The sequence below is a fragment of the Zootoca vivipara genome, chromosome 10 (assembly GCF_963506605.1).
Source record: "Zootoca vivipara chromosome 10, rZooViv1.1, whole genome shotgun sequence".
NCBI lineage: Eukaryota > Metazoa > Chordata > Lepidosauria > Squamata > Lacertidae > Zootoca > Zootoca vivipara.
The window spans coordinates 64,051,598-64,068,374 of NC_083285.1; the positions used below are offsets into that span (position 1 = coordinate 64,051,598).

Genomic DNA, 16,777 nt, shown 5'->3' on the forward strand with positions numbered 1-16,777 from the left:
GTCAGGAATGCTTTGATGGTGTTTCCTGCTTGGCAGGGGGTTGGACTGGATGGCCCTTGTGGTCTCTTCCAACTCTATGATTCTATGACTTAAGGACCCATTGTTAAAACCGTGTTTATTGAAGACAATCTTACTCGGCTACGAGTGATCGCCAATATATATAGATATATTAATAGTTATTATTATTATTATTATTATTATTATTATTATTATTATTTATACCCCGGCCCTCCCCGGCCAAAACCGGGCTCAGAGCGGCTAACGTCAAATGTATGTATACTAAATACATTTGATAGATATATATAGATGAGCTGTTTGCCACTGCTTTTAGCAAATAATAATAATAATTACAAGAATTGCTGTAACAATGCAACTGAGCCGTATCAAGGCCAGGCCCCATTGAAATGAATGGGCAGCTTTCTTTAAACCCCTCTATTTCAACGGGTCTGCTTTGAGTGTGACTGTACATCACACAATAACAATTATTTTTTAAAAAAACTCCGCATGCTCTAGCATCGTCTTTAAAAAAACGCATCTGATTCTACTGCAGCAACTGTTGCCGTCCTTATTTCTGCCGCCCTTGTTTCCAAAATTCGAAGCGGAAGTCGGCGTCTGTCTACTCCTCTAGACTTTCCGTCGCCCCCGTTCTAGGGGCATGAAGGTTTGTTGTATTCGTCACTTCCGCTTCCGGTCCTTTTCTGGGGTGTGTTTGTGGGGGGGGAAGAACCCGGAAGCGGCTCCGGATTGTTGCTTGCTTGCTGCCCTGCTACTCCACCGCCGCCGCCGCCATGGGGAAGACGGACTTCCTGAGCCCCAAGGCCATCGCCAACCGCATCAAGTCGAAGGGGCTGCAGAAGCTGCGCTGGTACTGCCAGATGTGCCAGAAGCAGTGCCGGGATGAGGTGAGAGAGGAAGGTTTTTTTGGGGGGGGGGGTTGTGTGGAAGGGTGCCCAGTAGAGCCTCCATAGCCAGGCGCAGCATATATTTGCCGCCCTTTGCCCGAATATCCCAGGGCGGTTCACAACAGAAAAAAGAAAATACAAAGTGAGAACGCAAAAAATACATAACAAAAGCAGAAACGAAAATGAAGCATATCCCCACCCACAAACATTTGAAAAGCCGCATCATTTAAAAAGCAACTGGCCGGCAGGTGAAGCTTCGCAGGTACATTGCCCCTGGATACGTGGGGCTCTGCTTGACATTAATGGTTCATCACCTTTGCAAGAAAGTACTCTTGTGTATCTTCTGGAGTTGTTCTCGAGTAAGATATGCTTTGGAAATCTGCTCAGGTTAAATATCTCTGATAATTTAGGATACCATGCGCCCTTGGAACTTATACCATTACGGCCTTTGGCTAATTAAATCATCTACGGCCTTTTAAACTGTATCTGTGAAGGTGGGGGTTATTGTTTTTGTTACTATGGTGTGTATTTCTGTGTTTTGTGTTTTATGTTGTAAACTGCCCTGTGATATTTGGATGAAGGGCAGTATGGACCTTTAATAAGCATACTATAATAATGATATCCTGTGAACCGCCCTGAGACCCCCGAGTATAGGGTGATATATAAATTCAATTACTGTAGTAGTAGTAGTAGTAGTAACCTAAAATATTTCTGCCTGGGTACGTAAGCAACGTCCTTCCAGAAAATGATTAAGGAAAAAGCTTCACACATTTTGCATTTCCACCTAAAGTTTTATTGTGGTTTTTTTTTAATGCAAGTTGCTTGTCATGTTTGAGTACAACCATCTTGTTTCCCCCCTAGAATGGCTTTAAATGTCACTGCATGTCCGAATCTCACCAGCGGCAGCTGCTGCTGGCGTCTGAAGATCCTCAGCAATTCATGGATTATTTTTCAGAGTGAGTTTGGCCAATATATTGGCACTGTTTTTACTGCTGTTTGTTAATTATTGCTATATATCAGGGGTGGCCAACTCCGAAGAGACAGCGATCTACTCACAGAGTTAAAAATTGGCAGTGATCTACACCCTTTTGGCGGGTTCAGCTCAAAGTTGTTGAGATTTTTTTTAGGAAGGTGAAGTCCCGTTTTTTAGGGGTTCAGGTCAGAGTTGTTTAGGGGAGCCAAAGTTGTTGAGCTTCTTTGGGGGGGGGGCAGTGATCTATCAGTGATCTACCACAGATGTCCAGTGATCTAACAGTAGATCACGATCTACCTGTTGGATATGCCTGCTATCCTATATAATAATATGCAAGTGTCCCTGCGTCCAGTCCCTGTGTCCCGTGTGTCCCTGGGGTACTGCGCATGTACCCCAGAGACACAGGGATTGGACGGAGAGACAGAACGCGCACACGCGCGCGCTCCCCCCGCCTACCGTTTAATCCGCTTAGTCTGGGTGCTCCGCTGAGCCCAGCTGGGCAGCGGGCGCCCAAGAAAAGGCCGTGATTCGGCCTCTTTCTGTGGTGGCGGCGCGTGGGGGGGGGCGGCTAGCCCCTCCCACAGCCGCCGCTTCGTTGGGGCGCTCCGCTGAGCCTAGCTGGGCAGCGGGCGCCCAGAAGAAGGCCGCAATTCGGCCTCTTTCTGTGGCGGCGGCGGCACGTGGGGGGGGGCGGCTAGCCCCTCCCACAGCCGCCGCTTCGTTGGGGCGCTCCGCTGAGCCCAGTTGGGCAGCGGGCGCCCAGAAGAAGGCCGCAATTCGGCCTCCTTCTGTGGCGGCGGCGCGTGGGGGGGGCGGCTAGCCCCTCCCACAGCCGCCGCTTCGGCGGGGCTGCACACCCGTTCCTCTTTGCTTTGCACACTAAAAAACAATAAAATCTGTTCTAGCGCCCGTTTATTTTAACGGGCTGAATTCCACTAGTATATTATAATCATACAAACGCATATCACAGAATTCAGTGTGATGCTAGGAAAGTCATTTGGTCAGTCCATGTTTTTCAGCTTGCCTCACAGAATGATTCCCTCCCTTTACTCTCCCTACATAGTGTTCTAAGGTTCTGCCTTTTTTTGTAGATTTGACCTGTATCCATAATCTTTTAAAACACTTTCCAAAAAAAGAAAATGAAAACCCTCTTATAAACCAGGACGAAAACAATTAAGCAAGCAACACAACCTCTTCAGTGTGGTGATTTGGACATACAAAGAACTTCCAATATGTGGATGGTTGTTGAATGAAACTGGAGCATAGTGGAGGCTTCCCCCAGGGGGGGTTGATCTACCCCTCAGTGATTGGGACCAAGTAACCTTCCTGTTCATGTGCCAGAATTTCAGCATAATGAACAGATCAAAGTTGCATCCTGCCTCTTTCCAAGGAAGAGTTCTGTGTTACTCAGAAGCTAGCATACTTGCACACAAATGGAAGCAGTTATCTTCATATTCTAATTTTGTTAATGTATATGGTCAGACATACATTTGCTGCAATTGTCCCTTCTGTTTTTCCCTAGGGAATTCCGGAATGATTTCTTAGAACTTCTCAGAAGACGATTTGGTAAGTCACTTGGCTGGAACAGAACCACATTTCTTAAAATTCAGAGTGCTTTCTATCTAACTTCAGACCTGTTATTAAGAGCATTTCTTTTTCCTTCTAGGAACAAAGAGGGTCCACAATAATATAGTATATAATGAATATATTAGTCACCGAGAACACATCCATATGAATGCTACTCAGTGGGAAACTCTGACGGATTTTACCAAGTGGCTAGGGAGAGAAGGTAATTTTGTCTTCTGTTTGTGAATGGATGGCTTCCAAAAAGGAAACCAAGAAACATCTAGGAATTCTGGTGTTGAAAATGTCTGAGAGCATTATTTTGCTGTTGCGAATTATTCTATCTTTCATTCAGTTGTTCCAAATTCATCTAATCCAAAGCGACAGTGTCATGTAATGGATAGTTGGGCACAGGCTTAATCTTTCTTTTTTTCTTTTAAAAGCAGCAACAAGTTGCTAGTACTTAATGATTGTGACAGTATGTTTGAAAGTGCGCAAGTAATGGCCTAGCCGATGGGTCTCAAGCACTCAATGAGTTAGGGATTACCCCCACATGCAAATACAGGCTCTGATGGTTTGAGCAGATGAGACAAATAGTGGGTCCAATGGTCAAGAAGGCGGTTTCTGCACATGTTGTAGAGAGAAGTGAGGAGCAGAGAGGGCTCATCAACCTGAGAAAGTAGCCCATCTAGGGGCAGGAAAACTCTGATCCTAAACCTCCGCTGCCTTGTGAAATATCTTCAAGAGAGGTAAACTCTACACAAATCTGGAGCGGAGTCCTTAAGATGGTTGGATGGCGCCTTGTATGCCTCCTTCTGGCAACTCCTGCAGCCACGCTGGTGCCAGATGTCTTGCTCTGCTTTCCTTTGGACTACAGCAGCAAGGCCAAGAGAGGGGTCTTGTCGTCTGGGCAGCTCAGGACCTCCAGACACACTGCCCAGGCTTGTGCCCTGGGGAAGGTCACTTCGGTGCTGCTAACACAGTGGTTTGACTTCACACGGTTTGACCCTCTCTAGACAGATGGATTTATAACCCTTGAATGTTGGGGAGTGCTAGCTTGGGGTGATGGGAGCTGTAGTCCAAAAATCCTGGAGGGTGCCATGTTGGGGCAGGCTACTGCATATGATTGTAACCATCTTACAGTGCAGATGGTCAGGTGTGGGAGAAGAGGGAATTGATTTGCAGCTGAAAGTAGGGTTATGTGCCCTCTCTTGGGTTTGTAACTAAGAAGAGATTTGAACTACTGTAGAAGTTTTTGGCTCATTCCCTTATTCCCCAATACAGTACCCCAGCTCTCTTTAATACAGCAACAGAGATTTGATAGCTTGTCATGCCACAGCATCAACCTGTGACTAATTTTGTATTGACTGAAAAAGGGTGTGGAGGACACCCAAATCTCAATTCCTGGACGTATATTCCCGTTTCTTGTTTCTGTAACGACCATAGCCATTCTCTTGCATTGTGCGTTTTTAAGGCTTCTGCAAAGTGGACGAAACTCCCAAAGGCTGGTACATCCAATATATCGACCGAGACCCCGAGACGATCCGTAGGCAGCAAGAGCAGGAGAAGAAAAAGAAACAGGATCTGGATGATGAAGAGAAAACGGCCCGGTTCATTGAAGAACAAGTCCGGAGAGGCTTGGAGGGGAAAGAGCAGGTCTGCAAAGCTCTTTTCCATCAGTTTCGAAGCGCGAAGGTCATTGGGTGTAACTAGAATGCCGAAGGAGGTTGGTTGGTGCAGAAGGGGCTCGCAAGGTGGGGCGGAGCTATTTTGCTAGCTTCATAGGATAGATGGGTCTTCTTGTTTACCAGTAAGCAGCAGGAGTTGGTGTGGTGCAAACATTTCAGCAGGGGCACCAGCTTTGCTCTGCCAGTGCATTTGCAGCACATCGACTTGTCTTCTGCTTTGCCTCCCTCTCTCTTGCTAAGCTGCAGGGACGGCAACGCAGCCACAAGGCCGGTGAGCTGCAGACACACTGATAGAGTGAATCTAGTGCTCCTGATGGTGCCTTTGCACCTTGATGACCTGCCCGCCACCTCCCTGCTCTCCCTCCCGATAAGCAACAGCAACCCACCTGCTGGGAAGCTAGCATAGTTGCTCTGCTCCACTGGCAAGTGGTTCCTGGGTTGGTGGCAACATCCACCATCATCCCTGTCTTCCTGTCCTTGATTCCCAATGCGTCCTCAACCTGCTGCAGATCTTGCCACTTTCATCTGCCCAAAAGCCACCTGCTCTCTAAAAGGGCTCCACTTGGTCTGTACAGTCTTGCTTAACTTCCCTCCTTCATCCTCCGTCACTGTTAAGTTTAAACTCCCAGCACTGCTTTGGCTTGTGTTCGTCAGTGGTGTACTAAGCCCTGAAGTTGCTCTGTTATCCTTTCGCAGGGAGAACCAGTCTACACAGAACTGAACAGAGAAAACGAGGAGGAGAAAGGTAAATGGATATGTAACCCTGTGATTTCCCCAGGCAAGGCTTTTGCGGGAACCAATTGGCAAGCATGAGATTGAACTCAGTGTCTGGAGACCATGAAATAAGAGGGAACATCTTTTTTTCCTTTATTTCAGTGGTATTTAATTTGTGCAAAGGAGCAAGCACTTCAACAGCGTCTCATTCCAAAGCCAGGTCAGTGTGTTTCCAGTCTGCATTTTTTGTTTCTCATCTGCCCTTATTCGGACTGTGAATATTTTGCCAATCAAAAGATTTGTTCCACGAGGCTGCCCCCCATTACGTGACTTTTCTGCCTCTCCCTTCACACCTCAGAGGAAGGAGAACAACTTTTGGGATTGTGCTCCAAGCCTGGGAGTTGCTTCCCGGCATGGCAATCTTGCCAGCTTCTGCTTTCCTTTAAAAAATCTGGAACAGGTGTCAGCCTTCAGCATTGCACAGAATACGGGTCAGTGTTGGAGGGGTGGAATTTCAAGACACCTCCTGTCCATCTCCCCGACTCCTTCCATAACTTCATTTCATGTCATTGTGGGCTCTTAACACTCCTAAACCCAGTCGCACCATTGCCAACCTTCGTTTCCTGATTCTTGACCAGAAATGGGAGGGGTGGGTTGAAAATACAGGGAGAAATTCAACATCATGCTCTTGTGATCATTCAGCCCTGTTGTGCTGGCAAAAGCCCTTGTATTGCCTTCTACTGCCATGTCTGTTGAATCCAGGCCAGGCATAGGTAAACTCGGCCCTCCAGATGTTTTGGGACTACAATTCCCATCATCCCTGACCACTGGTCCTGTTAGCAAGGGGATGGCAGGAGTTGTAGTCCCAAAACATCTGGAGGGCCAAGTTTGCCTATGCTTGATCCAGGCCATAGAATTGTATCCAATGCTATCCATACTCAGGGTAGACCAATTGAAATTAATAGGAATACCTAACATAGGCTCATTGATACCAGTAGGTCTGAGTAGAATTCTATTGAATCCAGCCCTTATTCACTTGGGAACTGAATGAACCGAGCATGATAGGCAGAGGTATAGAGCAGCATTTAATGCCCGAGCACAGGACTTGAGTTCCTAAGTGGCAATGGGATTGGCACTCTGCTGGGCCAATCAAGCTGCTTGGAGAGGGAGGCGGGCCCTTGCAGCCCCTGTTAAGTGTTATGTTTCTGTGAGAAAGCTTGCAGTCTTAAGGCTGCAGGCCTAGCCCCGCTTACCTGAGAGTGAGCCCTGTTGAATTCACTAGGACTTAGCTTCTGAGGGACCCAGGTGGCGCTGTGGTTAAACCACTGAGCCTAGGGCTTGCTGATCAGAAGGTCGGCGGTTCGAATCCCTGTGACGGGGTGAGCTCCCGTTGCTTGGTCCCAGCTCCTGCCAACCTAGCAGTTCGAAAGCATGTCAAAATGCAAGTAGATAAATAGGAACCGCTACAGCGGGAAGGTAAACGGCGTTTCCATGTGCTGCTCTGGTTCGCCAGAAGCGGCTTTGTCATGCTGGCCACATGACCTGGAAGCTGTACGCCGGCTCCCTCGGCCAATAATGCGAGATGAGCGCGCAACCCCAGAGTCGGTCACGACTGGACCTAATGGTCAGGGGTCCCTTTACCTTTAGCTTCTGAGTAGACCGGTTAGGTTTGCATTGTTCACCTGTGTTCTCTTTTTTCAGCGCACTTGGATCCAGTGCACTGAAGGAGGCGGGAGCAGCACCCACAGTCAAGCGGAAAGAAACGCCTCAGAATTCAGAGCAATCGAAAGAAAAGAAGAAGAAGAAGAAGAAAACAGCCCTCGACGAGATCATGGAGGTGCAGTGAGATGAAATTTGCAGAATTAAATTGCAAATGTCAAAAAGAATAGGCAACAAAGCATGGAGATATGCAAGAAACATAAAGCAGCCACGTGGGGTTAAGATTTCCATATGAATAGCTCGAAAAAGTAAGAGGTTTACACTTCACACTAACCCGTATCATGGCTTTGCACCAACCTTTGAGTTTCTAGAAAGGAGATTGCAGCTGCTTTGCATTTTGCTGCTGCATTTTGTTAGGCCATGGTTTGGTGCATCGTTCAAATTTGGGCTCGTGGTTTCGCCCTCTTGGACAAACCACAACCCATAAACATTAGGGCGGACGTAGATGGCCAGCCCATGGTGGGTCTGGAGAGAGCTAACCAGGAGGAGCAAAGCAGTCCCGATCTCCTCTCCCAGAGCCCGTTCATTCACACTTCTCACTGTAATAAGAAGCCCCCTTTCTCAAAAACAGAGATCATCAGGGGGTTTGGGCTGGGTGTTCATCAGTATGCGGATGATACCCAGCTCTGCCTATCTTTCAAATCAGAACCAGTGAAGGCGGTGAACGTCCTGTGTGAGTGTCTGGAGACAGTTGGAGGTTGGATGGCGGCTAACAGATTGAGGTTGAATCCTGACAGGCAGGTGTGGAGGACTCCCTGGTCCTGAATGGGGTAACTGTGCCCCTGAAGGGCCAGGTGCACAGCCTGGGAGTCATTTTGGACTTACAGCTGTCCATGGAGCCGCAGGTCAATTCTGTGTCCAGGGCAGCTGTTTATCAGCTCCATCTGGTACACAGGCTGAGACCCTACTTGCCCGCAGACTGTCTAGCCAGAGTGGTGCATGCTCTAGTTATCTCTCGCTTGGACTACTGCAATGCGCTCTATGTGGGGCTACCTTTGAAGGTGACCCGGAAACTACAACTAATCCAGAATGCGGCACCTAGACTGGTGACCACGTAACACTGGACTAGAAAGACCTACATTGGCTCCCAGTATGTTTCCGAGCACAATTCAAAGTGTTGGTGCTGACTTTTAAAGCCCTAAATGGTCTCGGTCTAGTATACCTGAAGGAGCGTCTCCACCCTCATCATTCTGCCCGGACACTGAGGTCCAGTGCCGAGGGCCTTCTGGCGGTTCCCTCGCTGCGAGAAGCTAAGTTACAGGGAATCAGGCAGAGGGCCTTCTCTGTAGTGGCACCCACCCTGTGGAACGCCCTCTCACCAGATGTCAAAGAGAAAAACAGCTACCAGACTTTTAGAAGACAACTGAAGGCAGCCCTGTTTAGGGAAGCGTTTAATGTTGAATAGATTATTGTATTTTAATATTCTGTTGGAAGCTGCCCAGAGTGGCTGGGGAAACCCAGTCAGATGGGTGGGGTATAAATAATAATAATAATTATTATTATTATTGTTATTATTATTATTATTATTAACCCTGCTACAACAGCTATAATGTTGCCAGGTTCTGTATAGCAGCGCTCAAAATTCATCGGATGTTGACCTGTGCCACAAACTGGATTTAATGAACACTCATATCAGAGTTCTTTGTAAATTGATAGCCATAACCTTTTATAGACTAACCTCTTATGCTCTTCCACATCTGTTTAATGCTCTTAACCCTTCTTAATAGATTCTTTTAGCTGCTTTTAGATTCTTAGAGGTTTTGTATATATACCTTCTGTTTTAATAATTTTAGCTTTCCAAAACGTTTTACAGATTTTAAATGATTACACACACACACACACCCCACACACCCCACACCACTTATGCTGGTCTATTACGATAATAAAGATGGAAGCAACACAATTTAAATATCATTCTTCTTTTGATCTCAAATTTGAACCAGTTATGTGTCCTTTCCTCTCTTAGTTTGAGGAAGAGAAAAAGAAATCTTCCCGGACAGACCATTGGCTGCAACCTGTAAGTATCCAAAGAGGTGCAAGCTGCATTTTCACTTTCAGGCTGGTTCCATCCAAATGATACTCCGTAATGGAATAGATGATTGATTTGCCCGCATGCTGGTTTTGTGTTTGGACCAAACAATGTGGAGTATTGGAAGGGTAGCACTTTATTTTTAATCTGGGTTCAGAATGAATTTTTAAAGAGCCTACTTTCAAGCCCCATCTGCACGATGCATTTAAAGTAGGATGATGCCACTTTAAAGAGTCACGGCTTTCTTCAAAGAATGCTGGGAAGTGTAGTTCTTTGAGGGTGCTGGGAGTTTTATGTGGGCATTAGGGAATGGTGGACAATGGGATAAGGCCAGAGCAGCTGTGACTGCAGTCTGTGGCACAGCGGTTAACCAAATACAGTAAACAGGGCCTCTGGGTTGCAGCCTGGGTCTTTCTGCAGTTCCTCATCTGCTGAGATCCATGAGAAATGAAAGGAGAGCAACCTACCTGAATGTATTTTGTCCTTTTTAAATCTCTGTCCCCCCTATGAATCAGATAAATTTGTTTTAATTTGTAATTTGAATTGAACAAATGAGGAAAATTGCACGTGGTGGTAATATGAAGGGATTGAAGAATGCTTTTGTTTTTATTTTTTGTATAATTTTTATTAGGTTTTTCTATTTTACATTTTAGGATATTCATTTGAACAACCTTAAAATACCAATGACTTCCCTTCTCCTCCTTCCATGCTTCAATTTGCATGCCATTGATCCCTGCATATTTTACATAAACTAAACCATTCGGTATTCCATTTTTATAGCCATCAAAACTTATTTACACTGTTGAATTTAATGCTGCCAAGGTTTTCAAATGTACACAGTTTTCACCCATCTATTCATTACACATTTTCCAATCTTCTTTAAACGTATATTCTTCTTGTTCTCTTATTCTGTATGTTAAATCTGCAAGCTGCAGTTTAAGTTGCCATTCTTCTTTAGTCGGGGACCTCACTCGTTTTCCATTTTGGGGCTAACACAGGCACCCCCAAACTCGGCCCTCCAGATGTTTTGGGACTACAACTCCCATGATCCCTAGCTAACAGGACCAGTGGTCAGGGATGATGGGAATTGTAGTCCCAAAAACATCTGGAGGGCTGGGTTTGGGGATCCCTGGGCTAACAAAACACAAGCCACAAGTAGTGGCATCCATAAATAGCCTTTCCCTGCTCTCTTCCCCAGGAAATTGTGGTCAAAATTATAACGAAGAAACTTGGTGAGAAATACCACAAAAAGAAGGCAGTTGTCAAGGTGAGCCCGCCAGCCTTTTATGTGTCAGCAAATGAGTTTGTTATGGTTGAGAGGGGAGGTATTTGGCGTGGCTGAAGCAGCTGCGCTGCAGGGCTCAGGGTTTTCCCAGGCACTGCTCTGCATCCCCACTGGGCTGCTGCGACTTTAGGCAGGGATGGGGAACCCGTGGCCCTCCAAATGTTGCTGCCATCATTCCTGGCCAGGCTGGGATGCCCTGGGTGTGCTGCAGGTTCCACATTGATGAATCAGAGAGCCCTGGTAAAACATTGGACCTGCGAGGGCCAGGTTCATATCCAGTGCCTTTAGAAAAGCCAGGCGCCATGGAAAATTCGGGTGCCTTGGGAGAGTTTCACTGCTCAGTCCAAGTTTCCCAGCTGATACAATAAATCGGGAATCCACCGTTCCATTCACCCACCTCACCCTGGCAAGTGTTTCATTGCCTCTAGAGAACGGGCCTTTTCTGCAGTGGCTCCCCATTTGTGGAATGCTCTTCCCAGAGAGGCTCGCTTGGTGCCATCACTGCATGTCTTTAGGCGCCAGGTGGAAACAATCCTCTTTACCCAGGCCTTTAGCCATTAAATAATCTATAGCCCGTTATATTTGTGTGAGGGGACTGTTATGATTATTTTATTGTTATGCTGTGTATTATGTTTTTACTATTATGCTGTGTAAATTATGTTCTACACCGCCCTGGGATCTTTGGATAAAGGATGGTATATAAACTGAAATAATAATGATGATGATGATGATGATGATGTGCATTAATATTATAGGAAGTAATTGACAAATACACAGCAGTCGTCAAGGTGATTGACTCCGGAGATAAACTGAAGCTTGACCAAACACACCTGGAGACGGTGATCCCAGCACCAGGTAAGCCGCCTTCCCAGACCAATAAGAGAAGACTTTGTTGGATCAGGCCCATCTAGTACCAACCAGATGCCCGTGGGAAGCCTGAAAGCAGGATCTGAGCACAGTTTTTGCCTCCCAGGCTGCCTCTGGAACGGGAGGTAGAGCCTGGCCAGAATGCCTAGGAGCCAACATCTTGGGATTTCCAGTTCCCATCCCCTAGACTCCTTCAAGTCTTTAGGCGTTTAAACTTTCAAACACTCATCATCGCCTCAGGCTTCTAGGAACCAGAGAATTGAGGTAGAGCTCATCGGTATATCTTACTCAAGTCTTGGCTTTAGGGCCCCAATCACTAAGTAAACTGATTTTGTAGCTGCCAAGTATCACATGCCCAATTTTGCTTGCCGCTGCTTTCTGTTGAATCCAACCACTTTGAAGCCCAGGTGGAATGATACTACAGTGGTGCCTCGACTTACGAATTTAATCCATTCCGAAGGCACCTTTGTAAGTCGAAAAAATCGTAAGTCAAAAAACGCCATTGGAAACGCGATTTCCCATAGGAATGCATTGGAAACGGAAAAATTCGTAAGTCGAAGCAACCCTATCTAAAAATTCGTAAGTCGAAAAATCCCTATCTAAAACTACCGCGGTTTTCTTTCGGATGTTGCGACATTCGTAAGCGGTGGCCATTACCCCCATTCGTAAGTCGAAAAATTCGGTTGTCGGGTCGTTCATAAGTCGAGGTACCACTGTAGATGGAAAGTTAGGCTATCAGTTAACCCTTAATTTAAAATAGTAGCAGAAGGGGGGACTCTGTTTATGAAGTCAGTTGGCGGATTTTCGTAGGCTAGATTCTTATTTCAGGCCACCAATTTCCAGTTCCAAATGCAACAGTGGCCCAGTTCACATGACAGAATTAATGATTTACCGTGTTTCCCCTTTTTTAAGACGTAGTCATAATATAAGCCATGGCAGGATTTGAAAGCTTTTGTAAAATATAAGACATACCCTGAAAATAAGCCATGCCGCCGCCTGCCAGCGCTGGGCATGGGAGAGAGCAGGAGACTGATCAGCCACTGCGGCACCGCGCTGCCACTGAGGAGCTCGCGGTGCCGGGGCTTGTGGGCAGCTCTCGCCTTGCCGCCCTTTCTCCCACCCCCGGGGGAGACACAGCTTCCATCCCCCATTGCCAAGGTAACGGCCCAGGGGAGAGACGCCAGAGCGGAGGCGCCCCCCACCCGCAGATCCCGCGTGCCGCCCGGCTGTTGCCGCCGAGAAAATGGCAATGCTTAGGGCCACCTCCTCCTTGCGCGAGATGAAGTAAGGCCCCTCAAGCGGTCCAGGGCTCGCTTCCAAATGCACAGGGACAGGGCTGCGCCATTAAACTGCTTGCAAACTCCTTGGCAAAAAGAAAGGTGTCCTGTGTGGGTTCTTTTTACTATTCGCTTGTGTTCCTTTGGTGGTGAGAGAGGTTGTTGGGGTTGGCCTTGGATGTGGTTGTTTGACTACTCTGTTCCGAACTTAAAAATGGGAAGCGTAATGCTGGTGGTCAACAAAAGAGGTTTAAAGACTGTCTCAAGGCAAATCTTAAAAAAATGTAGTATAAACACAGACAACTGGGAAACACTGGCCTGCCAGCACTCCAGTTGGAGAACAGCCTTTACCAAAGGTGACATGGACTTTGAAGACACTCGATCTCAGGACGGAAGGGAGAAACGTGCTAAGAGGAAGGCACACTTGGCAAATCCACACCATGATCAACTCCTGCCAGGAAACCAATGTCCCCACTGTGGAAGGACGTGTGGATCCAGAATTGGCCTCCACAATCACTTACAGACTCACTGTTAAAACTGTGTTTATGGAAGACAATCTTACTTGGTTACGAGTGATCGCCAAAGAAGAAGGTTGTTTGTTTGTGATTGGCTGCAGTGGACTTTGTTTTCATGTGTGAGTGGGGTGGGTGGGTGTTTTTGAATCACGTTAGCCATGTTGATTCGTATGCTGTTGGTGGATTCTTGTTGTTGTCTTGTTGGGCTGTGGATGTGATAAAGGGGAGCCAGAGCCATACTGGGTTGAATGCCTCTTCTTCCATTTGTCCTTGTGGCAGTTTCAGTTTATTGGTTAGTTTTTCTAATAAGGCTGTTTCCCATACTAGTTGGTAACATTGGTCTATGCTTACTCCTGATCAAATCCCACCTTCTCAACCTCCCCAATGCCAGAAGGCAGCAATGAAATCAGGAGATAGGGCTAAGTGAGCTCAGGCGACAGAGTAATGTTTTGCATGCAGAAGAATCAAGTTACCAACCCCAGTGTCTGTGCATTCAGAGAAGACAGCATTCAGTTAGGCTGACCCAGGGTTTCACTCAATCTAAAGCAGATGCACACATGTTCATGTTTCAGGCAAAAGGGTGCTGGTTCTAAACGGGGGCTATAGAGGAAACGAAGCTACCTTAGAGAGCATCCATGAGAAAAAGTTTTCGGCAACGATACTCATTGAAACTGTAAGTATCTTTTAACCCCTGCTGTCTCATGCTGTGTCGTTTGGGACTTTAACAAGGCAGTCCTGCGCTTACTCAGAAGTAAGCCCCACTGTGTCCAGAGGGCTTTACTCCCAGGTAAATATTGCACAGGAATGCTCCCGAAGTCTTGCTTTGGGTATTTTGGCACCATAAATGAAATATTAAAATATTCCCCAACCCAAAATGCAACCCCCCCTTAAAATAGAGCTCTTGATCGATCTTCTCACTTATCCTTCATAACGCTTTGCCAAGGTTACCTAACCTGTGCGTTTTTCCAAAGCTTGGCAAGCTCCTAACATTTCAGCTTCTATTTACTGCTAATGTCATTTAAGATTTGTGTGTCATCAGTACTGTTTGCCTAATGGACGAAAGAATCTCTCTCCTTGCCTGTTGCGCTATCCTATTTTCCCTTTTCTGATCACTTTAGTTTTGTGAGCTTTCCTCTTGAGTAAACAGTGCAGTTTGACAGAGAGAGAATATGAAAATAGCTCTGTTGGCTCAGACCAAATTCCCATCTAGCCCAACATCCTATTCAGCATCATTAGCAACTGATTGCAAGGGTGGTATACAAATAGCCTTATCCGGTATTGTTTTTTTCTAATCCACTTTTAAAGGTCAGTGACCATCACAAAATTTTGTGGGAGAAAATCCCATAGTTCGACTACCTGCAGCATGGAGAAGTATTTCTTCTTCTTTGCCCTGAATCTCCCACTATTCACCTTCGCTTTCTCTATACAGTACCATGCAGAATTTCATATCCTTCTCTCATTTCCCCCCCTTACTCACCTTTTATTTTCAAATTAGGAAGCCCCAGATGTCATAGCATTTCCACATAAGCAAGTCCCTCTAGCAACTGCCTGACTGAAGGTTTCCTTTTGCCTGACTTCCCTTCCCAGGGGCCTCTGAAAGGACGTCAAGTCGAAGGCATTCCCTATGAAGACATTTCCAAGTTGGCCTGAGATGATTGGAAGAGCAGACGGACTGGGAGGGACCTTACCTAAGGATGCCCTGATGCATTCAACTCCACCGTGTCGGAGTTTTAGAATTTGTGTTTTAAAAAACCAGAATTTTATTTTATTTTTATGTAGTGAACTGATGAGGGTTTTTGCCTAAATCCCTTACATATCAAAGCTCTGCAACAGTGTAATATTTAATTTCAAATTGCCCAGTGCATTTGATGGCAAGCAGTCGTTCCGTTAAGCCCTCTCTATAATCTGCCGCCAGCTATGAACAGTTGCAACCTTCCAGTTGACTTGTAGAATTATTGGTAGCTAACATTCCTTGGCGAAACGAACAACAAGGAGTGATTCATCTGCCAACAGGGTTAAAGGTTATTGGTGCAGATTTTGGCCTGCCTGGGGAAGGGCTGGACTTCCTTATGCGCCGTTTGTGCAAGTTGATATCAAGGTAGATGACCCATCTCGTCTGTTCTCAAGCTGTCACACCCATGAATAGTTGAGTTAGAAGAGGAAGAAGCTCTCTCTGATGGTTTGCTCCCTCTTTCTTCGCTTTCCCTGCCAGCCAGCTCAGTTCATGGCTAAGCGGTCTAGGAAAGAGGCATTTTCGGGTGCTGGCTCATTCCTCACTTCAGGTTTTGCCATGTTCCCCCATCACCGCCCTATTGTGATTAATGAAAGTACACTTGGAGGAACCCATGGGAGAGCCTGCCTAGGGTCCAAGTGGTTAAACACACAGAGTCCATGCTTGTCGACCCCTCATGAGCTTTTACCTTATTTCCTTTTCTACAGCCCCTCCTCCTGCTGCAACATTGGCTCCTAAGTGGTCTCTCAGTTAGCTGTTTGGAGGTCTTGAGGTGTAGATGGGGGACATCCTCGAAAGCTCCCCCAGAAGGGGGCACCCCATAGCCATTTGGATCCTCTCGTCTGAACCTCAACCCCATCCTTGAACGAAATGGGTGGTGTAACACCAGTGATACAGACGTGGGTTGTTTTTTTTTAAATAGGGAATACGGCGGACTATCTCCACGCTGTTTTCTGCATCTAGCCCTCCACCCTCCCTTCAAAATGCTCTTCCGTCACCTCCAGTAGATTTGTAAAAAATGTATAATGACTTGTACAGTGATTTTTTTTTTACTGCTGTTTAAAAATAAAAGAAGATATTTGACCGTGTGACCTTTTTCCTCAATGCATTCACGACGATTGGACCTCCTCAAGTTAAGAATATATATTTCCGCCACAGCAGAGAGTGTGAAATAATTGGAGGTTTTCTTTCCAATAAGCAGCTGGGCAAGCCTAAGTCTAATTTCAGAAAGCGGGCCTGTGTTTACTCCCCACAAATTCAGTCCCCAACATACATAAGTCCTCTTGAAGCAAATGCTGCCCTGAGACGCTATTTGTGTAGATGTGTCAGGTGTGGAAAGTGGGACACAGACACAGCTCAGAGATCCATCTGGGGACCTCTGTGTGTGTGTGGTACTCTCAGCAGGGAAACATACCTGTAGTGATTTAATGGATGTTTTAGTTTAGATTTGTAGCTAATACTTCTGTCCCAGCTGCAGTGGTGGCATTCGGCCCCAGGCTCCCAAGAGGTTGCT

The 16,777-nt window shown here is 46.4% G+C and overlaps 1 protein-coding gene across 2 annotated transcripts; it reads left to right on the plus strand.

The window, feature by feature from the left end:
* Positions 1 to 721: 721 nt before the first annotated feature.
* KIN (Kin17 DNA and RNA binding protein) lies at positions 722 to 16,352 on the plus strand. 2 transcript variants are annotated; one of them, XM_035128230.2, is made up of 13 exons: positions 722 to 902; positions 1,764 to 1,858; positions 3,398 to 3,441; positions 3,542 to 3,664; positions 4,913 to 5,094; positions 5,823 to 5,871; positions 6,003 to 6,060; positions 7,542 to 7,677; positions 9,526 to 9,576; positions 10,787 to 10,855; positions 11,629 to 11,728; positions 14,105 to 14,205; positions 15,028 to 16,352. In XM_035128230.2, exons 1-13 carry the CDS (start codon positions 789 to 791, stop codon positions 15,082 to 15,084), a joined length of 1,179 nt encoding a protein of 392 aa, XP_034984121.1. In that variant the 5' UTR covers positions 722 to 788; the 3' UTR covers positions 15,085 to 16,352. The 2 variants fall into 2 exon arrangements, with proteins under 2 accessions (XP_034984121.1, XP_034984119.1); XM_035128228.2 differs by having other exon boundaries at positions 15,120 to 16,352.
* Positions 16,353 to 16,777: the final 425 nt, after the last annotated feature.